This window comes from Pongo abelii, chromosome 13, assembly GCF_028885655.2.
Source record: "Pongo abelii isolate AG06213 chromosome 13, NHGRI_mPonAbe1-v2.0_pri, whole genome shotgun sequence".
In the NCBI taxonomy this organism is placed as follows: Eukaryota; Metazoa; Chordata; class Mammalia; order Primates; family Hominidae; genus Pongo; species Pongo abelii.
Genome location: NC_071998.2, coordinates 98,048,943 through 98,076,244, shown reverse-complemented (window position 1 = coordinate 98,076,244; position 27,302 = coordinate 98,048,943). Strand labels below are relative to the sequence as shown.

The following is a 27,302-nucleotide window of genomic DNA, read 5'->3' as shown; positions in this document are numbered from 1 at the left end:
AGCTATGGTTAACAAATCAAGAAGCAGAACTACATGAGGGAAAGCAGAAACAGAATGGCATAGTCTTCTAGAGAAGCCTTCAGCTTGCAGAAATCGTTGTTGATAAAGCTAAAGCTGCTAGCATTTAGTTCAGAAATAAAAAGCAATCCAAAAAAAATGTGGCCAAAGGTGTGTTTTATGATTTGGGAAAAATTCTTCTTATGATTTATTTGGGAAGAATCTTTGGAGAAAGATTCTTCATTTATTTCTCATTTCCTTTTCTGGAAACTAATGTCCTAAGTGACTTTTTTGGCCACTGTGGATTTCACTAGTCCAAAAAACTGAGCAATTTTATTAGAATAACTAAAATGTTGATGATTCCTTCTGAGCTTAATGTTTTGCTGTTCTCCCCAAACTGGCAAAAAGTAAGATATGAGTTTCTTAAGCGTTCAACTGCCTGAGGCTCCATTTATATAAAAAATTAAAAACATTTCAAAGTAAATTCAATTAGTGAATGTGTATTGCCTGAATAGACTATCCTTCTAAATTTAATATACTGAACATGACAATTTTACGAGCAGACCAAGTTAGAGATAATATATTTTTATGTTCCTTAAGCTAGCAAAGAGACTTCAGAACCATAAAGAACACTAACAAGGTATTGCATATAAACTTTCTTTTAAAAAAAGTGTGTGTATTTTTTAAATGTGAGAAGTGCAAGGTTTGTTTTTCTTCATGACTTTAAGGTTCCTAAAGATGTTGTCTTAGGCTGGGCACAGTGGCTCACACCTGCAATTCCTGTACTTTGGGAAGCCAAGGTGAGAGGACTGCTTGAGCCTAGGAGTTTGAAGCTGCAGTGAGCCATGATTGCGCCATTGCACCTCAGCCTGGGCAACAGAGCAAGACCCTGACTCAAAAAAAGAAAAAAGGTTGTCTTCATCTTTCAACAGTATTGCTAATAAAGGGCATTACTGATAAATCATTCACTATGTGTGTTGGGGGGTAGAATGTTGGGGGACAGAGAATGCAGGGAGTGAAGGAAGGGAGACGGAAGTGAAGGGGAGGGGGAGGGGAGGGAGAGACTACACTAGTCAACCTTCTAGAGGACCCACTGAGATTCAAAACAGACAGGGAGTCACAGGATAAAAAAATAAAATTTCAAATAACCTGCACTGTTTACTTTAGATCCTAAGAGATTACAAGTGATGCCTTGCTCACTAGTAACAAAGATAAAGATCTAGGAGGAAAGATTGTGTTTATCACATATAAAATGAGGGTTCTGATGGTTATCCCTTTTGCACTCTGGCTTCTGAGGATAAACATGCAGCCTAAATCAACTGCACTGGAGATTTTGGTTCTTAAAAGGAATGGTATATTTGACTTTAAGGACCTTTCTTGCTGGTACCAGGATTCTGTCCGGTCCGTGAATGATATAGTCTGACATCTTTATAGATGTTCCTGAGGTTTACAACCTTTGCAGGCAGAATTCAGAAGTCCAGTTTTGAATGTTCAGTTCTTTTTAATGAAATCCTTTAACTGAAAATACATTCTACGTGTCTTATAGTTTAGTCTGTAGATTCTCCCTACCACACAAATCACTTAATGCTATTTGTAGAAGAATATAATGAGCAATGCACTGTTTTATTGGGAAAAAAGTGAATCCCTGTTTGGAACCAATTGCTAAGTCTATTCCACATTAATCCGGATCTTGAGTATCTTGTTGATATAGCTGTTCTCAGGATGAACGTCATAAAAAGACTACAGGAAATTAACATTTATTGAAGACCTACTGTGTGTTGGGTTATGGGAAACTTGCATCTGTTTTAGGTATTGAGGTATAATTTACCTACCATAAAATTTATCAATTATAAGTAAACAATTCAAAGATGTTTAAGAACACTCTCATCACTCTGAGAAGCTCCTTCATATCCTTTGTAATTAATCCCTGCTCCCATCTTCCAGGCCCAAGTAACCTCTTAGCTGCTTCCTGTCTCTATCATGTTGCCTTTTCTAGAAATTTCATATAAACAGAATCATGAAATACATAGTCTCTTGTGTCTAGCTTCTGTCCACGTTAACATTTTTTGGACTCCTCAATGCTATTAAATGTATCAGTAGCTCATTCTTTTTCATCGCTGAGTAGTACTCCATTGCATGGATACGCCATATTTTATTTATCCATCCATTTTATGTGAAAGTAGGATAGGTCAGATGGCAAGTGTACGTTTAACATAAACAAATGCCAAACTGCTCCAAAGTGGCTGTGGCTATGCTATTTTACATTCCAATCAGCAATGTATGAGATTCCAGTTTGTCTACATACTTGCCAACACTTTGATACCATCAACCTTCTTAATTTTAGCCATACTAGCTAGTGGTTGGGGAGTAGAATCTTATTATTGTCTTAATTTATATTTCCCAAGCGGTGAATCAAGTTGAACATCTTTTCATGTGCTTATTTGCCATTTGTATATCTATCTTCTTTGGTAAGGTGTCTATTCAAAACTTGTGCTCATTTTTAACTGAATTGCTTATCTTCTTATTGTTGAGTTGTAAGATTTCTTTAAATATTTTGGTTAAAGCTCTTTGTTAGATAATTACTTTGCAAATATTTGCTTCTAGTCTGTTGCTTGCCTTTTCATTTTCTTAATGGTGTCTTCTTTTTCCTTTCAGTTGTCCGTAACTTTTGCATCATATATAAAATTTTTTTTCCCCAACCCAAGGTGATAAAATCTTCTATTATTCTTCTAAAAGTTTTCTAGTTTTAGCTCACACATTTAAACTTATGATCCATTTGGATTGTTTTTGTGTGTGTGTGTGTGTGTAGAGAGTGCTGTAAAGGTCAAGGGTCATAATTTGCATACATAAATCCAATTGTTTCAGCACCATTTAAAAAAATCATTCTTTCCCTATTACCTTAACACCTTTTATGAAAATCAACTGACCACATATATGAAGGTTTATTTCTTGACTTTTGCTTCTGCACTACTGATCTATGCATCTATCTTGTGTCAATTTACAGTGAGTTTTGAAATCAAGATGAGCAAATCCTCTGATTTTGTTGTTTCTCCACACTAGGCTATTCTAAAGGTCATTTGCATTTCCATATAAATTTTAGGGCCAGTTTGTCACTTTCTACCCCCAAAAAGCCTACTGGGATTTTGATAGAGATTATGTTGAATCTGTATATGCTTATGAAAAGAATTATCAATATTGAGTCTCCCAATGAATAAACATGGTATATATTGCATTAATTTAGTTTTATAAATTTCTCTCAGCCACACTGTAGTTTTCAGTGTATAGTTCTCATGTTAAATGTATTCTTAAGACTTTTATTCTTTTTGATGTTACTGTACATGAAATTGATCTTAAAATTTCATTTTCCAGTTGTCCATTACTAGTATACAGAAACATAATTGATTTTTGTATATTGATTTTATATCTTGCAATCTTGCTAAGCTCATTCATGTTCTAGTAGCTTTTTTTTTTTTTGTAGATTCTGTAGATTTTCTACCAATAAAAATCAAATTGTCTATAAATAAAAAGTTGTGTTTCTTCCTTTCCAATTCTCATGCCTTTAATTTCTTGTTTTAGCCTTATGGTCCTTGACTTTTATATTTGAATTGTCAGCATAATTCTGTTTAGTACATTGTACACTGACACCCCTATTCCTCTCTCATGAACCCTGAAATCAGGTGTTTGTATATCTTTCCCCCTAACAAATGACCATTTTTAGCCAGCACGTAATTCTACTGGCTGTCAGCCAAAATTCAGTTTCAATAGCACTGCCATCTTTACTTACAAAACAGTGTTTGGAGAATTATTTCAAAAATTCAAATTGCATTTTGTACTCATCATGTAGGGAAAAAAGATTAGAAAATGAGAAAAAAGGTACTGCTATCTCAGTAACAAGCATCAGTCTCATAAACCTAACAATTGAGACAAACATGAGAATCATTAGGCATGCTGAAAGTCGCAATTCTTTAGCCTCAATTAGGTGCTCATTGGACTTAATAAGCTGGTCAACCATGAGGAAGAGAAAAAAATTAAAGAACATAATATGGCATAGTGAAAATATTACATTAAAGACTGTCTAAACTAAGAAATGAGACAGACAGCAATACAATAATAGTGGGGGACTTCAATACTCCACTAACAGCACTAGACAGGTCATCAAGACAGAAAGTCAACAAAAGCACAATGGATTTAAACTATACCTTGGAAAAAATGGGCTTAACAGATACATACAGAACATTCCATCCAACAACCACAGAATACACATTCTATTCAACAGTGCAGGAAACTTTCTCCAAGGTAGACTATGACGAGCCATAGAACGAGCCTCAATAAATTAAGAAAATTGAAATTGTATCAAGCAGTCTCTCAGACCAGAGTGGAATAAAACCGGAAATCAACTCTAAAAAGGAACCTTCAAAACTATGCAAATACACGGAAATTAAATAACCAGCTCCTGAATGAGCATTGGGTCAAAAATGATATCAAGATGAAAATTAAAAAATTCTTCGAATCAAACGGCAATAATGACATCACCTATCAAAACCTCTGGGATACAGCAAAGGCAGTGTTAAGAAGAAAGTTCATAGCCCTAAATACCTACATCAAAAAGACTGAAAGAGCACAAACTGACATTCTAATGTCACACCTCAGAAACTAGAGAAACAAGAACAAACCAAACCCAAACCCAGCAGAAGAAAGGAAATAACCAAGATCAGAGCAGAACTAAATGAAATTGAAACAAGCAAACAAAAAACAATACAAAAGATAAATGAAACAAGAGCGGTTCTTTGAAAAGATAAATAAAATTGATAGACCATTAGCAAGATTAACCAAGAAAAAAAGAGAGAAAATCCAAATAACCTCATTAAGAAATGAAATGGCAGATATTACAACTGACACCACAGAAATACAAAAGATCATTCAAGGCTACTATGAACACCTTTATGCACATAAACTAGAAAACCTAGCAGAGATGGATAAATTCCTGGAAAAATACAACCCTCCTAGCCTAAATCAGGACGAATTAGATACCCTGAAAAGACCAATAACAAGTAGCGAGATTGAAATGGTAATTTAAAAATTACTAACAAAAAAAAGTCCAGGACCAGATGTATTCACAGCAGAATTCTACCAGAATTGGTACTCAAAGGATTGGTAGCATTCCTTTTGACACTATCCCACAAGATAGAGAAAGAGGGAACCCTCCCTAATTCATTCTGGGAAGCCAGCATCACCCTAGTACCAAAACCAGCAAAGGACTAACTAAAAAAGAAAACTACAGACCGATACCCCTCATGAACACTGACACTAAAATCCTTAACAAAATACTAGCTAACCAAATTCAACAACATATCAAAAAGATAATCCACCATGATCAAGTGGGTTTCATACCAGGGATGCAGGGATGGTTTAACATACATGAGTCAATAAATGTGATACACCACATAAACAGCATTTAAAACAAAAATCACATGATCATCTCAATAGATGCAGAAAAAGCATTGGACAATATCCAGGATTGCTTTATGATTAAAACTCCCAGCAAAATTGGCATACAAAGGACATACCTTAATGTAATAAAAGCCACTTATGACAAACCCACAGCCAGCATAACACTGAATGGGGAAAAGTTGAAAGCTGTCCCTCTGAGAACTGGAACAAGACAAGGATGCCCACTCTCACCACTCCTCTTCAACATAGTACTGGAAGTCCTTGCCAAAACAATTGACAAGAGAAAGAAATAAGGGTTATCCAAAATTTGTAAAGAGGGAGTCAAACCATCATTGTTTGCTGATGATATGATCATTTACTTCAAAAACCCTAAGGACTCCTCCAGAACTGATGAAGGAATTCAGCAAAGTTTCCAGATACAAGATTAATGTACACAAATCAGTAGCTCTTCTATACATCAACAGCGACCAGTGGAGAATCAAATCAAGAACTCAACCCCTTTTAAAATAGCCGCAAAAAAATAAAGTACTTAGGAATATACCTAACAGAGGAAGCAAAAGACCTCTACAAGGAAAACTACAAAACACTGCTGAAAGAAATCATAGACGACACAAACAAATGGAAACACAGCCCATGCTCATGGATGGGTAGAATCAACATTGTGAAAATGACCGTACTGCCAAAAACAATCTACAAATTTAATGCAATCTGCATCAAAATACCACCATCATTCTTCACAGAATTAGAAAAAACAATTCTAAAGTTCAAATGGAACCAAAAAAGAGCCCAGACAGCTAAAGCAAGACTAAGCAAAAATAATAACTCTGGAGACATCACTGATATGGTTCAGCTCTGTGTCCCCACCCAAATCTCATCTTGAATTATACTCCCATAATTCCCATGTATTGTGGGAGGGGTCTGGTGGGAGATAATTGAATCGTGGGGGCAGTTTCCCCCATACTGTTCTCGTGGTAGTGAATAAGTCTCATGAGATCTAATGGTTTACCAGGGGTTTCCGCTTTTGTGTCCTCCTCCTTCTCTTTTTGCCTGTCGCCATCCATGTAAAACGGGACTTTCTCCTCCTTGCCTTCCGCCATGATTGTGAGGCTTCCCCAGCCACCTGGAACTATAAGTCCAATTAAACCTCTTTCTTTTGTAAATTGCCCAGTCTCAGGTACGTCTTTATCAGTAGTGTGAAAACAGACTACTACAATCACACTATCTGATTTCAAACTGTACTATGCTGTTTCTCACCAAAACAGCATAGTACTGCTATAAAAATAGGCATATATACCAATGGCAGAATAGAGAACCCAGAAATATACCCAAATACTTATAGCCAATTGATCTTTGGCAAAGCAAACAAAACATGAAGTGGGGAAAGGACACCCTTTTCAACAAATGGTGCTGGGATAATTGGCTAGCCACATGTAGGAGAATGAAACTGGATCCTCATCTCTCACTTTATACAAAAATCAACTCAAGATGGATTAAGGACTTAAATCTAAGACCTGAAACTATAAAAATTCTAGAAGATAATATTAGAAAAACCCTTCTAGACACTGGCTTAGGCAAGGACTTCATGACCAAGAACCCAAAAGCAAATGCAATAAATACAAAGATAAATAGTTGGGACTTAATTAAACTAAAGAGCTTTTGCACCACAGAAAGAATAGTTAGCAGAGTAAACAGACAGCCCACAGAGTGGGAGAAAATCTTCACAATCTATACAACTGACAAAGGACTAATATCAGAATCTACAATGAAATCAAACAAATCAGTAAGAAAAAAACAAACAATCTCATGAAAAAGTGGGCTAAGGACATAAATAGACAGTTCTCAAAAGAAGAGATACAAATGGCCAACAGACATGTGAAAAAATGCTCAGCATCACTAATGATCAGGGAAATGCAAATCGAAACCACAATGCAATAGCACCTTACTTCTGCAAAAATGGCCATAATAAAAAAATTTTAAAAAACCCAGTAGATATGGGCATGGATGCAATGAAGAGGGAACACTTCTACACTGCTGGTGGGATATAAACTAGTACAGCCACTATGGAAAACAGTGTGGTGATTCCTTAAAGAACTAAAAGTAGAACTACCATTTGATCCACCAATTCCACTACTGGGTATCTACCCAGAGGAGAAGTCATTATTCGAAAAATACTTGCACATGCATGTTTATAGCAGCACAATTCACAATTGCAAAATCATGGAACCAACCCAAATGCCCATCAGTCAACAAGTGGATAAAGAAACTGTGATATCTATCTATCTATCTATCTATCTATCTATCTATCTATCTACATGATAGAATACTACTCAGCCATAAAAAGGAATGTATTAATGGCATGTGCAGCGACCTGGATGAAACTGGAGACTAGTATTCTCAGTGAAGTAACTCAGGGATGGAAAACCAAACATGGTATGTTCTCACTGATATGTGGGAGCTAAGCTATCAGGACGAAAAAGCCTAAGAATAATACAATGGACTTTGGGGACTTGGGAAGAAGGGTGGGAGAGGGGCAAGAGATAAAAGACTACAAATAGGGTGCAGTGTATACTGCTGGGGTGATGGGTGCACCAAAATCTCACAAATCACCACTAAAGAAATTACTCATGTAACCAAATACCACTTGTATCCCAATACTCAATGGAAAAATAATTTTAAAAAAAGACTGTGTCTAAGATGCGAAGTATAATTAGAGATTTTGTAATATGTTTTAGGTCTTTGGGAACACAGCTGCCATTATGATAGGTACATCTATTATTATATTTGAACACAATTCAATTAACAAATACTCTAAGGAATGTATTGGGTCTCAAAGTGGGGGAAATACAGGACTTCATTTAATCTTACAAAACTTCTGAGAAAGGTGAACAATTCCCATTTACGAATTGGAAAACAGACCCAGAAATTTAAGTAACTTGTTGAAGTATGCACAGTAAATGGTGGAGACAAGATTAAAACCCACATCTTTTTGGTTCAAAAGCTCTTAATTGGGCCCTATGTTCCTGAGCAACTCATTTCCATGATCCATACCTCAAAGCCTCAGCCTTCTGCCCACTGCTGAGGAACCCTCCGGTTCTATGGTTTCTAACATTTTCTGGATTTCCTCAGTGATTTACAAGCTACCGTGCAACAACTAGAGAAGAATCTTCTTTCTGATTTGTTCTGTCTGAAAATATCAGCCTGGAGGCTTAAACACCATAATAAAAAGGTCTGAGGTAGTTACGTAAATAAGATACATGTGAATAATTATAGAAAGCTTGGTTTGAAAAAGATGAGTAATTTACCGTTAAGTTTGGGGAAGAAATGCCCAGGAAGTTTGAAAAGGAATTCAGGCTTTTCCTCTTTGCTTCATTTTCTCGGGCAGACACGTTGGAAAATAAGTGCATTCCAAAGCAGAGAAGTTACCATTAAACTGGTCCATTGTGGACAGGTGACAAAGCTCAGCCTCCTCTCTCAACACCCCACAGAACAATTCTAACCCGTGGGTGCAGATGATTCAGACTAAATTCTTTATAATGTGGGTTTGTAAAGCCAGAAAAGAAGGACCATATTTCCACTCATGAGGATACAGAGCAAGGAAAAAGCAAACAATATCAAAAGTGCTTCTCCTTGTGCCTTCAGTAAATACTCAGTAGATATTTTGGACTTGCTGGCTAATTAAAAAGCATTTTGATAGGCTCTTGTCATTAAACAAATGCTAATTATAGCTCCTCCTGTACTCTGGGCAACACACAAAACCAGAAATGATCATCTCAGTTCATGAGATGCCAGATGAGCCCTGTGCAGAGTGAGGAAGTCGTCCTGTGTGATTTCTACCCTCTGATCGGCAAACCTCTGGAAGAGAATTTTTTTTCACAAATCCTCTATTTTATGTCCTGTACTAATGTATTCATTCTCGAGTCTCCTTCCTCCCAAAACATATATTTTACAATCCTTATAATGTTCAGACATACTGGGTAATGACTTGACAAATCTTTGTAGTTAGCAAAATATTGGAAACCACCTACACGACTGAGAAACACAGAGGTAATGCTATCAGAATAGGGGTTGGCAACTGTGGGCCCACAGCCTGTTGCCTGTTTTCGTAAATAAACTTTTACTGGAACGTAGCCGTGTTGGCTCATTTATGTATTGTCTACGGTTGCTTTCTTTCTTTTTTTGAGACGGGGTCTCACTCTGTCGCCCACGCTCCAGTGCAGTGGTGCTATCTCACCTCACTGCAACCTCCACCTCCCAGGCTCAAGTGATCCTCCCTCCTCAGCCTCCCAAGTAGTTGGGACCACAGGTGCACACCACCATGCCTGGCTAATCTTTTGTATTTTTTGTAGAGATGGGGTTTCGCCATGTTGCCCAAGCTGGTCTTGAACTCCAGCATGGCTGCTTTCTTAATTGCCACAAAGACTACATTTTAGGCCTGCAAAGGCTAAAATATTTACTCTCTGGTCCTTTATAGAAACTGCCAAACCTTGTGATTTAAAATGTATTAACATTTCAAATAACATAGCAAAATACTTCTTTTAGAATAAGCTTTAAAAAATGCAAGGTATCATGTTTTATGTATAGTATAATCACAATTACGTAAAACAAATGAAAGTGGGTCTAGAGAACAGACCAGAAATGTTCAGCATTTGGACTAGTGTGGTAGAATTATGGGTGATTTCCCTTCTACCCAACCTGTGTTTCGCAATTTTTAAAAATGACCTTATGTTTCTAATAGAAGAAACTAGACCTCACTTTAAAAGCTCTTTGAGTTCACATCTCCATCTGGTACACAGTGGGCGTGACTAAATGCAGTGGTGTCTCCCCCTTGGACCCTCCCCACAAGTGTGCTGAGGCGGGAGCAGGAAGTCCTGGTAAGTACCTTATGCTCATCCCGAAGGTGGCTGTCCAGTTCCTCCGTGTGCTTGGTCTCATAGTAGCAGAGCTGGCATTTGTAAGGTTTCAGTTCATTGTGCTTTTCTATATGTTGCTGGAGGCTCTCATCACTGGAGCAGGTGAAGGTACACTTATCACAGCGGAAAACTACTCCCTGCAAGTATTTGGACAGTTTGGACCGGCAAACTTCAATGGGGACAACACGCTCTTCTGTGGAAACAAATTGAATGGAAAGATGGGAATTTTTACTGATGGCAAAGCAGAAGTTCTTTCTTTGGACTATAAGAAGAAACTCACCCAATCTTGCTGCTCCTCATGGATCTGGTTCCTTGAACTGACACACATGCACACTGCCCCTCCCCTAACCCCCAAACAACATATTCCTCAGGAATGAGTGGGTGTTTTTAAGACCAAAAGCTCTTTGTGTACTTAATACCCAGAATGACCTATAAATAGAGGTGGGGCGGGCTAGTAGGTGCTTGCTAATTCCTGAATGGAGGTGATTAAGGCAAGGGGGAGGAATGGAAGTAGCTGCAATTTTTACCAACATTAACGATTACTGACAACAACCATTTGCATGCCTTCCTTCCTCAGCAAGTGTAACTGAGGCTGGACTTACAGATGTCTTTAATGGGGAAAGAAACTGACATTCACCAGGCACCTATGTGCTGGTACCCTTCTATCAGCAACTTTATGAGGCTGGAGTTACTCTCATTTTTACAAATAAGTACAAATGGGCAACAGAGTCTTTAAGTAACTCTCCACAGGTCATAGACATTGCAGTTGGCAAAGCAGAGATGTGAAACCAGGTCTGCTTAACTGTAAATCTATTATTCCTCACTATTTCCAATTCCATTCTCATTTCCCCTTCTAAGGTATTCTCAAAGAGACTCTTCCCTCCTTTTGAAACTAAGGGGATTTCTCATCTAATATCAAGTCTGAAAGCAAACCTGTACACTTTCATTCACTAAAACTCCAACTATGAAGAGCTCACAAATGAAATGACTGCAGGCAACAATCAGGGGAGGTGGGGTTGCGCAGGAGACAGGGAGGATTTGTGCCTTTTTAGACAGTCTGTAATCTGATTGTCAGAGGGAAAAAATAAAAGAAAGAGAGGATTTGGGTGCTTTTCCCGTTAACAGACCAAATGCTGTAGGGCTGGAAATGCGTGTGCTTGTTTATTTTGCACTCTCTCACCCTTGTGTTTAACTGCTCAAATTAAATTTCACACCAGTCTGCCCAGAGTATCAGCGCACACGCCAGATATCCATAACTGGGATAAAATTAAAATCTGTGCTATTTATGCAAGAATCAAATATAGCATGTGTTTTCATGCTGTGTCTGGATTTCAGAAGACTCAGAAAGTTTACAAATGGACGCACACAACATATACTTATATTATTTAGAAACAGCAATGTATTATTAAGTCAAGAAAGCATGATTTATTCCCAGAGTCACTGAATAGCAATGTTTCCAGGGCATCAGTACGTTGTGCACCGATGCGACTCACTCTTTAGAGTCCTCCCTTTGTTGCTGGCCAGTGTGCAGGCCCTAGGGAATTTTCCCCACCCAATGTCATGCCTTAGTCTCAACCACAACACTCTGATTGTAGGGCAGTCACTGCCTTGGGAGTCCTTGAATGCAGCGATTAATCGGCCAGCAAAATGCTGGGCAGAGGAAGCGTGGAAGGTGGTATCTGCAACATACTCCCTGGAGCTCTAATGCATGTTATTTTCCCTATACAAAGAATCAGTTGCTTATTTAGAAATATAAATATTTTTAAACCCAAGTATAGCAGACAGCTAAGAAACACATGATTATAATGTAATCCACACATTTTTTTTAGAATAGCAACTGTTTAAGTCCTCTAACCATTCAGTTGTATGGTTTGGTGTAAACGGAGAAAAAAAATGCTTTGGCATAAACTAGTAAATCTTAAGGAGCTCATGCTAGGATATTCTATTCTTGTAACTCAAGGTTTCTAACAAGTAGCGTTACTGAAATTTTGGGACAGGATAATTCCTTGTTGTGGGGGGCCAGCCTGTGCATTGTAGGATGTTTAGCAGTAACTGTGGCCTCTACCCACGAGGTGTCAAAAGCATCCCCTTCTCTCCAGCTGTGACAACCAAAAATGCCTGCAGACTAACACACTCGAGGGAGGCAAAACTGACCTCAGTTGAGAATCACTGCTCTAAGCAAAGTGCCAGGCATTAACTGCAGCTACGCTGGGTAAGGCACTCATGGACAGAACCCATGAACAAGCTAGTGTCAACAGCAAGACATGGGGCATGCAGGCTGAACCAGGGGGAACTGCCCCCATGCTGGGGATATGCCTTTAGACCTTAGGAGTTCATAGGAAGTGTTGACATGAACTTTACTGGCATCTTCCTTGGAACTGCATCCCCCTTGCTCTCTCTACGTTTTTGTTCCTCATTTATATGTTATCATCTCTACTGTTTCTACTTTCATTCTTCAGCTTTGCCCTGTACTGCCTGCCTTGGTTCTGTTGACCTCTGCGGCGATGAAGAACAGCCCGGTATCATTTTTCATATAATGATGTCCCACACGCCTCGAAGATAGTCATTCAGTGACTCTCCAGTCTTCACTTCTCCACAATTAATAATCAGTTCTTTCAAACTTTTTTACGAGCCTCCTTTTCAATTCCTCTACCACTTAGGTTGGTTTTCTTTGCAGTTTCCAATTTCACTGTGTGTCCAAGTGAATTTTACACAAAGTCATGAACAGTCAGAATAATACCCTGAAGTTCAAGTAATTATTCATGTGAACACCACTGCAGTCTATTAAGTGCTCACTATGGTTCAAGCACCGTTAGGTGTTCCGCCCTTGACATAACTTTTTATTCTCATAACACCCTGCAAAGTCAGTTCTATTTTCTTCAGTTTGTTGATGTGGAAACTGAGAACTGATCAACTAAGCTACTTCCTCAAAGTCACACCTCTAGTTCAGCACAAAGTTGTGACCTGGGAACACAGGTCTTCTGATCTCTGCCAGGGCCCTCCTCTTGCACCCCTGATAAGAACTCTCCAGTCTATATGTGTGTGCTTAGAAGCCTTTCATTCATAATATTTAAAAAATGCAAAAGCTACAGATTTCTAAGGTAACCCTTTATATCTGAATGTCTTTCAAGCACCTTCTACATTTGAGGAAAGGGTCAAATCCCTGCTGAACTTAATCTGAAATCTAGAACTTCCCATTTCAAACTAAGACATTGCCAGTCTACCAAATCTCTTAATGTGAGTTTTTACTGAGATATTAATTTTAGAAAAAAGTTAGTTTTTTCCCCTTTCTAAAAACATGGTTAACATGACCAAGATAAAAATAAAAAAAGACAGACTTTAAAAGGTGGGCAAATGACTGACAGTGTTTTCTGAATGAGGTCATTCATTCTTGAGGCAAATGAAAGACATAAAAGTTAAAAACTGGAATGGTTCCAGGTATAGACTGGGCTCTGCCTTGGTTACAGAAGCTCAGTGCTCAGGGCTTTTTCTATGGGGGCAGTGACAACTGTGGGTCTTTTTGACTTCACACCTCTCAAAATTACCTTGGGTGAAAACTCAAGGCCTGAATCACACTCATTGTGACTCAGCTTCTAGCACTGGCTGCAAAAATATTATGACTTCACCAGTTCAACTACAAGATGGATTGTGTCTCTCATCTCCTCCTACTCAAAAGATGCTTGGTGCTGCAGCAGGACATAAAACCGAAGAGGTTGGGCCGGAGAGTAATGTCACATTGAAGCACATGTGTACTAAGGTGCAACAAGAGCTGAGAATAGCATGCTTTCAAGCCTCCATGGAGGTCAGTGGAAAATTCTGCACAGCTGCAATACAGAGGGTTCACTTCTGCTCAAATTGGCGAGAAACCACACCACTGCAGAGCCCAGATTCAACTAGCAAAAATCCTTCCTGAAAGGCACACCACAACATAGGTGGGTTTCCTTCCCAGAACATGCCGAGTCTACACGAAGCAATGAGATTGGAAGTTCTTCACTCCACCAAAACTTTGTGTGCAAATTGCCACTCTAGAGGACTGAGTCCCTCTTTGCACCAAAGCAAAGAAGTGACAAAGTCTGAGTATTAGAGAAAGCTATGAAGAAAATAACATTATTTTTATATCAATCATCCCAAAACATAGCCATAAATAGACAAACATAAACACAAGCAAAACAGTTCCTGGTATGAGGTTTTGATGTTAGCCAGGCTGCCATTCTCAAGCTAGAAGGAACTGGAAATGGTACCTCTAATTCTATCAGGCAAAGGTATTTGGAGAAGTTGAAAGGAAACATGTAATTTCACTGAATAAAATTAATGGTTGGCAATCTCACTGTAGACTTTATTCTCAAGAAAAATGACACTGATCAGATAAATTAGGGGAGATTACTTCTGTTCCCAAGGCTCCCACTTGCAAGGTTCAGTTAAATTCAGCATTTGTCTATGTATTAGGAAACAGAAACTTTAAGTTAATATGCCAATTAAAGACCCATAGCAGTGATTACATGGTTCCAAAATTACAATCTAAATATTTGGCAAAACTGTGTTTCATCCCTAAAATCTGTGGCCAGTTTTTAAGGCTCACTATGGATGTGCAAGATACATACATATGGGCAAAGTTAAGCATGAAACATTGTGCTTCCAATGGTGATCAACTCAATAGGAATACCCTCGTAAAACTATTTATTCACCTGTTTTTTAGTCTCTCTTCTCATTCAAGTTCAAATTCCTTCAGTGCAGAAACCTTGCCTGACTCTTCATGGCTGTATCTCTACAGCTTAAAACAATGCTAGAGCTGTCTCCTCCAGCTGCCCAAGATGCCAAAAGAAAAAAAGGCCAAGGGGAAGAACATGGCCTTGGCTCCTGCTGTCATGAAAAAGAAGGAGGCCAAGAGGGTGGTGAATCGCCTGTTCAAGAAAAGGCTTAAGAATGTTGACCTCTAGCCCCAAAGGGACCTTAGTCCCTTTGTCAAATATTCCCACTACTTCTGGCTATAGTAGTAAAGGGCTACCCTGTAAGCAGCTCAAAATGACTCCTGTGATTAACCAGTTCACCCATGACTTGGACCCCTAACAGCTACTCAACTGCCTAAGCTGGCTAGAGACAAAGCAAGAGAAGAAGATTGTTGGACTCCATTGAGAAGAAAGCTGCCAGCAAAGGGAAGCCAGCAAAGGGAATGTTCCCACGAAGAGGCCACCTGTCCTTCCAGCAGGAGTTAATACTCTTACCACCTCGGTAGAGAACAAGAAAGCTCAGCCGATGGTGACTGCACATGATGTGGATCCCATGGAGCTGGCTGTCTTCCTGCTTGCCCTGAGTCCTAAGAAGGGAGTCCCCTATTGTATTATCAAGGGGATGGCCAAATTGGGGTATCTAGTCCACAGGGAGATCTGCACTACTCTTGCCTTCACACATGTTAACTTGGAAGACAAAGGCGCTTTGGCTAAGCTGGTAGAAGCCATCAGGACCAATTACAATGACAGATATGATGAGATCCCACATCACTGAGGGGGCAAGGTCCTTGGTCCAAAATCTGTGGCTTGTGTTGCCAAGCTGTAAAAGGCAGAAGCTAAAAAACTTGCCACTAAACTGGGTTAAATGTATACTGTTCAGTTTTCTGCACATAAAAATAATAAAAAATCTCCTTCAAAAAGCCAAAAACAAAATAATGCTGGCATATACTGGGTGTTCAATAAATATTTGTTGCATGAATGAAAACCTACCAAAAGTCCTACCACTGACTTCATCCTTAAAACAGAAGTTCGGGGCTTAATTTTTCCCTAGTTAAACTCATCAAATCATGGTCAATCTCACCAAATGTTGATCTGATCTAAGTTCAAAGTTCCTGAATGAGATGGGTCTACCAATCCTTTGCTTCAACCTTTGCTAAATTAGTATTCAATAAGTGTCTCATCAGTAACCTGATCAGAATTTGTCCTGGCTTCCCATCTGTCTACTGACTAAAGTTCCAACTTCTATATTAGTATCCAGGCGCTTCATGCTTTGGCCAGAACATACTTCTCTGGTGTGCTTCCTATTCTCTTCAGGACCCCGGAAATGTCTAATAACATTCTGCAAACATGTCTTGCTTCCACTGACCTCAGTGGTTTATTAAATTGTCTTTTCCCTCGTGTAGTGGGTTGAAGAGTGTCTCCCATAAACTCAAGTCTACCTGGAACCCCAGACTTTATTGGGACATAGGTTCTTTGCAGATGGCAATCAGTTAAGGCCACACTAGATTAGGGTGTGCCCTAAACCCAATGACTAGTGTTCTTATAAGAAGAAAAGAGGACACAAAGAGATACACATAGAGAAAAAGGCCATATGAAGATGGAGACAAAGATGAGAGTGATGCAGCTATAAGCCAAGTAGTGTCAAGGAACGCTGGGAGCCGTCAGAAGCTAGGAAGAGGCTAACAAGGATCCTTCTCTTGTGCCTTCAGAGGAAACACAGCTCTGCCAACACCTTGATTTCAGAGTTCTAGCTTCCAGAACTGTGAGAGAATACATTTCTATTGTTTTAATCTACACAGTTGGTGGTCACTTGTTACAACAGTCCTTGCAAACTAATATGCCCTGCCTTAAGTCTTCTCTGCCTGTTGAAATGTTATCATGGCTCAGTTTGAAAGCCACCCCTCTCTACTACAAACAGAAATAAATCTAGATACCCATCACTCACTGTCTTGTCTATACTACGCACATGCTCATCTCTGAGGAGAGTGGGTACTGGGTCTTATGTTCCCCATTTTGCCCAAAGAACCAAGCATAGTGTGGCACGTAACAAGCAAATAATGAACATCTGCTGAACACATGAGTAAACATCATACTCTCTTTTGCTGTGGCCAACATAGATCCCTGATTAGCTCATATTCAGATTTCCCATGAGCAAAGTAGATTCTCTCCCTACTTACATATATCAATTTATACAGACAAAAAGCAATGGAAACTATTTCTGCCAGCAGTAGCTCTGTCTCTGGGCCAGTTCAGAAGTTGGTTTTCTTGCTTTTCATCTCACATACTTTACTTAACCAAGACCTCAGAAAGATCTTGTGCTGTGGACCTGAGAGACCAAGGATGTCATGGATAGAGCAGCAAGAGGACAGGTGCAGAAGGAGCCACATCTTGTTACTTTGCGATCAGCCCCAACTCAAAATTGCAAGGCAGACATGCAGCTCTGTCTCTCGACTTGTCAAGGTCAGCTTCCTACTGAGCTGCCATTTTGAGTAGAGATGGACACCAAAGCCAGGCCGGGACACAGATGGTATACACGGCTGTCCTGAGGCACTCCGCTGCCTGTGGATCCATGGACTCCCCTCTGACCTCCTCTGATAATTCTGTCTTTGAACCCAGCTGCCACAGCTACTAGAACACTCAACAGGGTGACACTACCTCTCTCAGGGTGAGAGAGTGACGTCTGGTGGGTAAAGGCAAGAGCTGTGGGACAGACAAGCCTGGGTTTAAATCCCAGCTGGATTACTTACTAGACATTTCATCTTCGTCAAGTTGTTAGCCTTTCTGAATCCATTTATTTCCTCATCATGGGGGATAACAGTCATCCACCACATAGGGTTTTGTGAGAATTCTATAGAATGACATACTGTAAAGCACTTAGTACAGTACCTGCTAGGCAAGCAACCGGCAACAGTAACCATTGTTGTTATTATTGTTAATGTTATTATTATTATTATTAATCCTCAAATGCTCATGTTCATTTCAGATGGATGTTTTCTGACCTTGATAAGGACTCTGAAAATGATCCTTACAAGTAAACAGAAGAGACCACAAATAACCAGTGACAGGTAATGTGATGAGACACGGGATCAAAGGACTGCGATTGACTGCTTACCAGTTGGGTGACTTTGAGTGAGTGATTCCAGCTCTCATGCGCCCTGCAAAACTTACTATTGTATTTATGGTGGGCACAATATGCACTACGTCACACACTGTGCCCTTCAGGAAAACCTGCCAGACAAATTCCTCTAGGTTTCAGTATCTAGGATTCCTGAAAATTTCCTGAACAACATTTCAAAAAAGTCTAACAAGCACTTGAAATCTGGTTGCTTCTGCGGTTTTCTTTTCTACCATGGTAGGCAAGGAATCTCAGGGCCAAATCTGCAGCCCACTGTGAACAAGTGCATTGGCACCTCATGGTATCCACTGGGTATCCAAACTCTCAGCTAGCTTTTTCATACTTAGAGGTGAACTTTCCACTAGTTTCTTCTTATTTTGCATTTACCCCAATTTCCTCATTTGTTTTTAAACCTATAGTTCGGCACACACGTCTTTAAGATATCTTAAAACCTTTGTGAAATGAAGTAGATGGCAAATAAGTACATTGAATTATTTAAAAAAGTAGTTTGTCTCAATCTCAAGTTTCACAGGCATACAACGGGAATAGAGTAATAGTATCCTTCACAATGTTGCTGGAAGATGAAGTGACTGTGCGTGTAAGCGGCACTTTGTTGAGGGTAGAACGCTATGGGAGTATTTGTGGTCGTAGTGTTTAATCTCTCTTTGCTTTCCCCCTTTCTTGTGTTCTCAGCTCAGGGAGGGAAAGTCATTGAGCTTGTTAGGCATCAAAGCTCTGTTCCTGCCAGGCAGCAATATGGGAAAAGAAAGGAACCAACCACAGAAAGTGAAGACTCGCCGTGTCTGCTCGGCAGCAGCCCTGCTGATGGCCCCTTACCAAGCTGTGATAGGGCACAGAGCCACCGCAACACATGGGCTGGGGGACCGGAAGCCAGGTGACTGAGGCAGAACACCAGGTGGGACCACTTGGGCCAAGAATTCCTGCCTAAATGTTCCTATGATGCTTCTCCCAGCTTGCAGGTGGACATCCCAGCCAGCAACGATCTCATGTCTCATTAGAGTGCAAGGGGGAGGAGGGAAATCTGTGCGTGTTAAATGTCCAGCCTTCCACTGAGTTTGCATGGACATGGGTGAGTATGTCACAAATGTATTGGCCAAAGGCAATGGCTCAGGGGCAATATGAGGTGTGTTGCCAATGGCCCCCAAATACTCAGCATTTCAGAGTGAGTGACATCTCAGCAGGACAACAGATGACACTCATCGCTTTTGAGGCATATGTGACAAATATTGAAAGGCTTTCTAAGGTCAGAGGCAAAGGAATGAAGATAAGAGGGAAGAGGATAAAAGAAGGGATGGAGAGAAAGAATGAAGTAGATGGAAAGATCAGTAGAAACACCAATCAAGACTGGCAATGAGCACTCCAGTAATCTTTTTCTATCCACCTGTAGCTTGAATCTTTTCAGGACGAAACAGGTTCTACATAACATATTTTTCCTTCCAATGCAGAGGAAGCCTGTTGTTTAACAATGTTTTAATTGGCCAAGGGTAAATGCAACTCGAAGAAAGACTGAAGTGGACTTAAAAGAAGTATCACTGTTTATCAGCAGGAACCAACATTTATGGAACAGTCATTATGCACCCATTATGAAAAACCACTGGACACTTTACCCATTATCTTATAGGTACAATCATCTCTTTTAATGGATGGAGAGGTTAAACACAGTAGGCTCTAAAACCAGAATTTAAATCCAAAGCCCATGGATTTTCTAATTATTATTAGAATATATAATAGAGACTATTATTAGAATGTATAATATACATTATTTTAAAGAATTCTGTCTCCCTCCAACCATTTCAAGGGAAGTTCCATGTTCTGCTCTGGAAATCATTTTGGTCTTCTTGAAAGATTCTCTCACAGCCATAGAGCTCTTCACATTTCACATTTGCTTTCACCCACCCATTTTCTTTCTTGTTCATTCCTTCTACGCAGTCTGTGCAAGGCTGTGGGTGGCCGAATTTTCAGAATGTACAAATCCCCCTGCTGGGAAGCCCTACAGAAGTGTTCACTGCAGAATCCATCACCTTTGCCTCCCTCCAGGTGGAGGAAATACTCTCAGCAGGAAGGTGTTTTTGCCCTGTTGGCTGTCACTGTGGTTATCACTGTGGTTTCTTGCCTGAAGATAAGGTGAGGAACAAGGCACAGGTGCTACTGCCACTCTGAGAGAGAATCCCTAGAAAGCCACCTCTGCTGCCTGCCCCCAGCTGCATCCAAGAAAACCAAGTTAGAAAGGTTACCTCGGTGCAGCACGATGTGGTCAATCATGTTGCGCTTGTATTTGGTGTGATAGAGGCAGAGAGGACAGCGAAGATCTTTGGGGCCCTCCTCAGGAACCGCTGAGTGCCCAGCTTCCACGTGCATAGTAAAAGCAGATCTAGGAGAGAGGTTGGGAAGAGAGGTGATGCGTGTAACCAGGGATCATTGCATTTTCACATTTCCTGCTAGCAAACCCGTTATATATGTCCAAGTGCGGCTCTCCTGCTTGCGGGGCTAAAAAAAAAATCTGTTAATCATGTTTGTTGACCACCCAGAAACTTGGTCACTCAACCGAATCTGAACACTGTCAAATGGTAGTAACTTCTTTCTGGAAACTGTGCCCTGGGCTGGGTTCAGAGCCTAGTCTGAAAAGAAACAAATTCCCCAAACACCTTATTCTTAAAAATTGTCTATTAAGAGTATGAAAACAAAATCCCAAAAAAGGAACTATTTTTCATCATGCTTGGGAGGAGAGAGACTATTTTAAAGCTAGGTTGACTTAGAAACTGCCTGTATAATTCTTCACAGGTAAGGGGGGGGAGGACAAGTTGTCCAGGAAGTCAATCATCATGATTGATGATTAGGTAAACTAAGTGGTGTTGTACCAGCTTAAAGGTGGAATGGTATTGCTGCCTCTTCCTCCATCCTTTTCAAATCTTCAAAATTTGCAAAGCCTTAAATGTCTCATTAAAATCGATAAAGCCAAGACTTTAATGGGCAGGGACCCTTTCTTGTGAACCCGAGTGCTGCTCTCTGGAGAAAGTGTCTGCCTGTCTGTCGGCCCTTGCCCTCTGGGGTCCTCTAGCCTTCTCTCAGCACCAAATCACACATGTATTTATCTGAAAAGTAACTGGAGCAAATTAATAGAGATAGAACACATGTTCCATCAAATCCCAGCTACTACGACGCTGGTGGGAAAGAGACTTCTTCTTCCAGTTCTTCCTTTTCTTTGTACATGAAGCCTAATTTCCACAGCCTCTCGGTGTGAAGCATGTATTGAAGTAGTCTAAGGCTCAGATCCTGATTACAATAGGAACAGAAAATAATAGCTTTTTATCTATGATATCTAATGCCGTATTATTATAATAGCTTTCTATCTATGATATTATTATACTTATTAGTGTTTGCTTTGTGCCAGGCACTATTCTAAGTACTTCAAGATACACTGGTTCATTTATTGCTCACAAGAGCCCTATGATGTAGGTACTATTATTATCTTTATTTTATAGGTAAGAAAATAGGGACACAGAGAGTGTCTTAGTGACTTGTCCAGAATCACCCAGGCAGTCAGGCTCCACACTCTACACCTGTAACCACTAACCTAAACACTATCTCACAGCATGAGATTCAATTGCAGAAGTTTAGATTACATCATAGGAAGCATTCCATTCTTAATAATTGAGTCCATCAATTCTGTCATCCACAGGGGCAAGGGTGACTATGGATTCTCTTTTTCTAGACTGGAACAATCTCTCTAAGATTGCTCAAGTGTAGTGTTGGAAGTGCCAGGGTCTTGATTCTCTATGTGTCTTTCAATACTACGATCCTAAGAATTAAAGAATTTTCTATCAGGGGAGCAGGGAAGACACTACTGCCGGATGTTTTCTCTTGACTTTGTCTTTGCTTCCAAGAACATACTTTTTTTTCCAAAGCTAAAAAAAGGAGAGGAGACAGTTCTCTGAAGGGAAACACCACTCCAAGCATGGGAGGAAATCATTTGCTTCAATCTTACACTACTTGAGAGCCCATTTGCTCCAATTTTAAAACTCATTTGTTCTCATATAGCTCTTCATCCATTCCCAAATCCCAAAGCAGTCTTCTGAAACTACCCTCCTTCCATGAAGCCTGGACCCAACCCCTACATCATAACATGGGCAGGGCCTCCCATAAGCTCCAAGTAGGAAAGCATAAGGGAAGCCTGCAGTGAGGGGTGGAGCAGGGGCGGCCACCTTGTTTTCCACAGCTGTTCATTACATCACTTACTTAAAGCCTGTGTAAAAGGAGCAGTCTTTGCACTTGAAAAGCTTCTTCCCACCATGCTTGTCCCGGTAATGGCGCCTGATGCTCTGGATGTAGCCGGAGGAGAATTCACAGAATTCGCAGTGAAGCACGGCTTCGGTTTTCTGCTCAGTGCCAGCAGCAGCCCCAGAAAGAGGCACAGGGCTAACACGGCTGTTGTTCCTTGCCAGGGCAGCTGACTGATAGTGGTTCAACTGCTGCTGAACATCTGGGGGCTCTGAATATGATGAGTCTGTGAAGAGATGGGAAAAATGACACGGGGCACAGAGAACACAGTAGAGGATCGATGCTTGAAAACCCCTGACATCAGGTTTCTTTTTCCCCTCCAGCTTTACTAAGGTATAACTGACAAACAGAAATTGTTTATACTTAAGGTGTACAAGATGATGATTTGATATATGTATCTATTGTGAAATGATGACCACAATCAATTTAATGAACGTATCCATCACCTCACATTTACCATTCGTAATGTGCAGGGAACACACGTAAGACCCCAGCAAATTTCAAGTACACCACACAGTATTATAAATTATAGTCATTATGCTGCACACTGGATCCCCAGAACTTATTAATTTTATAACTGAATGTTTGCATCTTTTGACCAATGTTAGTTTTGAGAGTTCTTTTTTTTTTTTTTAAGGGATGATTATGATTCCATCTTTTATCTTCATTTACATTCTACAACACAGATTTGGGGAATGTATGTTGGGAGGAACTATCACCTCTTTTAATCTGACTTTGAGGGCTCATGGCATTTAAAAATAAGATGTTGAGGTTAAAGGTTTCAAAGCATAGGAAGAAAGTAAACCTTTTTTTTTTTTTTTTTTTTTTTTTTAAAGGAAATCGCAGCATGGCAACAGGTTGCCATAGAATACCCTTCCCTGTAGGTGAGAAAATAAACCTGCATAATGTACACAGGCGTCTACACGAGAAAGGAAAGGACATGATGCAACATCTTCTCCTTTGCAGCCCAGATTTATTCAAGCCAACCAAATTAAAAAAAAAAAATCAGTCTTTAACAGAAATGCTCAAGCACAAGGCACTCACACAAGTATAAAAATGTTTTATGCCTTCACACTCAAGTGATTTAAATTTTAAAATATAAAAATCCAATAGCGTTCTCCTGGAATGGATGTTTAAAGCTTAGTCAGCATTAAGATGGAGATTTATTCATAAATCCCATTAAAATGAAATTCCAAACAAGTTTCCCTGAAAGGTATTTTAAAGTTTGCGATTCTGAGGAAAATGTCGGAAATGACAGGCACAAATCTTAACCCCGAGAAGCTTCAATGGCATGTGGTGGAGAAATCTGATCTAGGAGGGAGGAGGGGAAATCTCAGCGTTTCTTCTTTGAATTAAAAAAAAGAGAGAGAGAAAAAAGTAAAAATAAATAAATAAAGGCGTTGGGGGAGAGGAAAAGTAAAAGGTCTTGAACCTTTTCCCAACATGCTGCTTTCAATGTGGAGGTTAGAAATTCAAAAACATTGTCCTATATAACCTACAGCTGCCTATGAATGACACAAATGAAGTCCATGAATACCACACAGATGAATTTCAGTGTAACTTTCCTTGAAAAGAAAACAAAGGGCTCTTTTCTTAAGCCTTTCAAAAAGCAGGGGGGAAAGGGGATAGAAACTGTACAAGCCTCCTCCTGATTTGATGGACACTTAATTTTCCAAAGCATAATTCCCTAAGGCAGGACATGGAGGAATTCTCTAAAACCTGTATTTGATGAAATCAGCACCATCCATCCCGTCAGCCTCTTCGAACAGGAAAACAAAAGCAGAGCAGCCTCCCTGATTGCTGGGCCACCGCCTGTCTGCAAAACACTCAAATATCTTCCCCTTCTTGTTCTCCTCCCCGCCTCCTCAATTCATATTCCTCAAGATTGAGAAAAACCCCTTTGGAAATTGTAAACAAACCTGCCACACACACAAAAAATAAAACAAAAGGAAACCTGAACAATGTCTCCAAGCCTCCATAGGTTCATTACCAGGTGTAAATGGAAGACAAAGGAAGAAAGGAATGACAACTGAATTCATTTTACCCAGTTCTTTTATCTCCTTTTTCTTTATTCCTCTACCCTAGCTGATGAACCCACTCTGGATCACAATAATGCAATTGTCAACTTCTCATTCTTCTCATTCAATAGCAGGTTTGTTTACCATTTCATGGATTGTTTGAGATGTTTTCTATTTAAGCCCTCAAGTCTAGTTTCTGCTTGAAACACACGCACAATGAAGCACAAAACACACTCCACCTCTCTTGTTATCATAGGCTTGAGCTGTAAGTTGAGCACTGCCAGCCAGGATCCCCAGATAGCTTCTGTCCTCTTGGTAATGTTAGTCCTAGTTTGCACTCTTAGCTCTGCAGAATAGAAATTCTATAACCAACAAGGCCAAAGCCAGGTCCTGCTGGCCTATGGTCTGTCTACCATCCACAAATCCACCCAGAGACCAAAACAAATCTCCCAAGTGATGGTCTAGGTCTTAAAGGAGTCACAGTCCCCCTCCGTAACAAGACACATCCCTGGATCTCCCAGATTAGTACGGATGCTGGTAGTCATCTCAGATACCAGGTACCTGACATCTTCAGTCCCTTTCTAGCAAAACTATAAAGAAATTAACGGCTCCTAGCCAGATGATAAGCCAGATGAATGCACTCCCAGACCTTCCATCCACCACCAACTCAACACATGCACTGATCTGTCAGGCAGACCCCCTCCAAGGACCCCAATCTCTTTTAGTTAACACATTTTTATCTTGTCTCTAGGGCCTACTGCATATTATTTCATCCATCTCAAAAAACATATTCTATATTTTAACTCTGGTATTTATACAGTATGGAAAACCTGAAGAAATAAAAATGCAAGAAGTCACGGGAAAAGCATTCCAAGAAACAGAGGCTCATTGCTCTTCTCAAATGGCAGTGCAAAAGGAACAGCTAATGCGTCCATGTCATAAATTTTTTTTTTCCTCCTGGTTAAAATCAGATGGACAGGTTTATTGACAAAAATAAGCAAATCCCATCATTTAGGATACATTTTTAATAATGCCCAGGTTACAACTTTTTGGATTTTCTTAGGGCTTTACTTTCCTTTCTGCTGCCAACATTCTCAATTTCGCTCTCGCTCACGTGGAATTTGTGAATAATGTAGGATTTTAGCACTTTGGGCACTAACGTGATAAAGACATGAGTGTGTATCATTCCACCGATCTTTAAAAAGCCCACTTGCTAAGCTACATAAAATTCCTGTTTGTTCATGAAGCATGGCCTGAAGAGCAGGAAGGAGGTCGTTCTGTGCCCAGGTTAGAAAGGCAAACAGATTGTTAGCTGCGAAGGGCATGTCACATAAGTTAAAAATCATCATTAAGACTATTTTCTTTCATTTTGAGCTTAAGGAAAGAAAGGTTAAAAATATCCCTGTGTTGGGAGAGTCAGACTTCTGGTCATGGGGAAATACAACAGCTGAATCACATGGATGTGAATTCAGTGGGAAGTTCTGCACCCAACTGCGGCTCACACAAGTTACATCTTTCACACCTGTATGGCCAGTGGTATCCACAATAGAACCAATAGCAAAGACTAAGGTGGTCCACCTTTAAAAGCAGGTCATGGCTTAGCATCACCATACATTCCCAACCAACCAACCAACCAACCCTGACACAAACAGTCTGAGAAAAGAGTTTTATTCTCTGACTTGTGACTTTAATTATATGCAAAGTTTTAGAAATGAAATTATAATGTATAATTGTAGTTATAAAATAAATTTAATTAAGTTATATGGAGTTCTCCAGTTTGTAAGCTATCATATGAAATGAATTAAAATCAGGATCAAATTAGAATTTTAGCAATGATGGTCACAGTGCCTATAAGATTTAGAATTTATTCAGAAGCCAGCAATTAATTCTCAGAACTATGGTGTGTGGTCTAATTGGGTTTACATCTCAATTTTACCAGTGAGGTAGCTGAAGCTGAGGATGACAGGTCACATAGACACGAAGAAGCAGAGGTAGGATTTGAACAAAGACCTGTCTGATTATAAAGTCTGAGTCCTGTGTCTTAGGCATCTGTTCTCAAAGGTGACCTCTAGGGTTCTGTGATACAAATCAGAGGAGCCAAAAAGAACATGAACGTTGCTTCAGCAATAAACACATAGTAGAGAGGAAAGAGAAAAAGTGATAGAAAGGTTGAAATAGTTAAGAAAATAACATTAGAACAGATGCAAATGATAACAGAATAGATAGAAAATAACATTAAAATGAATAGGGAAGAAAACACTAACATTTTGAAGCATTATGAAAAAAAATAAAGTAAGACTCAAGGAAAAGAGAAAGAATATCCGAAATTTCAAAATGCTTATATAAACAAAATAAGGGACCACACAGGAGACATTTCTAGAAGCATGTTGTGAAGATAAGCCCTGCAAATACCCAGAACTGGAAACCTATCTGTCTAAATGTCATGCTTTAGTTAGATGCTTGATAAATTGTCCTCAAATAATAGCGCTCTAACATTCCTCAAGTGGGGTTTGGCTGGGAAAAGAAAGATACACAAATGCAAATGAGAGATGGGTGCTTTTTCGTGGCTCTTGAACAGCTCAGGATTTCAAACCAGGTAAGGGCTGAATTCTAAATGGGATGTCCTAACCCTCTCATTTTTCATGTTCCTGGAGAAATTGGAAATTTTTTTTGCTAATTCCAGCTCTCCAGAATAACAGTTTGAGTTGTTTTGTTTTTTTCCTTTTTTTCTCCAAAACTTAGCATAGAGACAATCACAAGAAATTTGACTTTATAAAGGCAAATG

The 27,302-nt window shown here is 39.7% G+C and overlaps 1 protein-coding gene across 13 annotated transcripts in view; it reads right to left on the bottom strand.

Moving 5' to 3' along the window:
- The window catches only part of ZNF462 (zinc finger protein 462), a 157,773-nt gene that overhangs the window by 16,930 nt on the left and 113,541 nt on the right, over positions 1 to 27,302 (bottom strand). For 11 of the 13 annotated variants that reach the window (XM_063714339.1, XM_063714341.1, XM_063714336.1 and 8 more), the window contains 3 exons: positions 22,458 to 22,725; positions 20,456 to 20,592; positions 10,328 to 10,551 (listed from right to left, as the gene is read on the bottom strand). In XM_063714339.1, the coding sequence (XP_063570409.1) occupies positions 10,328 to 10,551; positions 20,456 to 20,592; positions 22,458 to 22,725 (629 nt within the window). Of the gene's footprint in view, positions 1 to 6,454; positions 6,575 to 10,327; positions 10,552 to 20,455; positions 20,593 to 22,457; positions 22,726 to 27,302 lie in introns of all 13 variants that reach the window. The other 2 variants (XM_063714343.1, XM_063714344.1) reach the window with 1 other exon arrangement.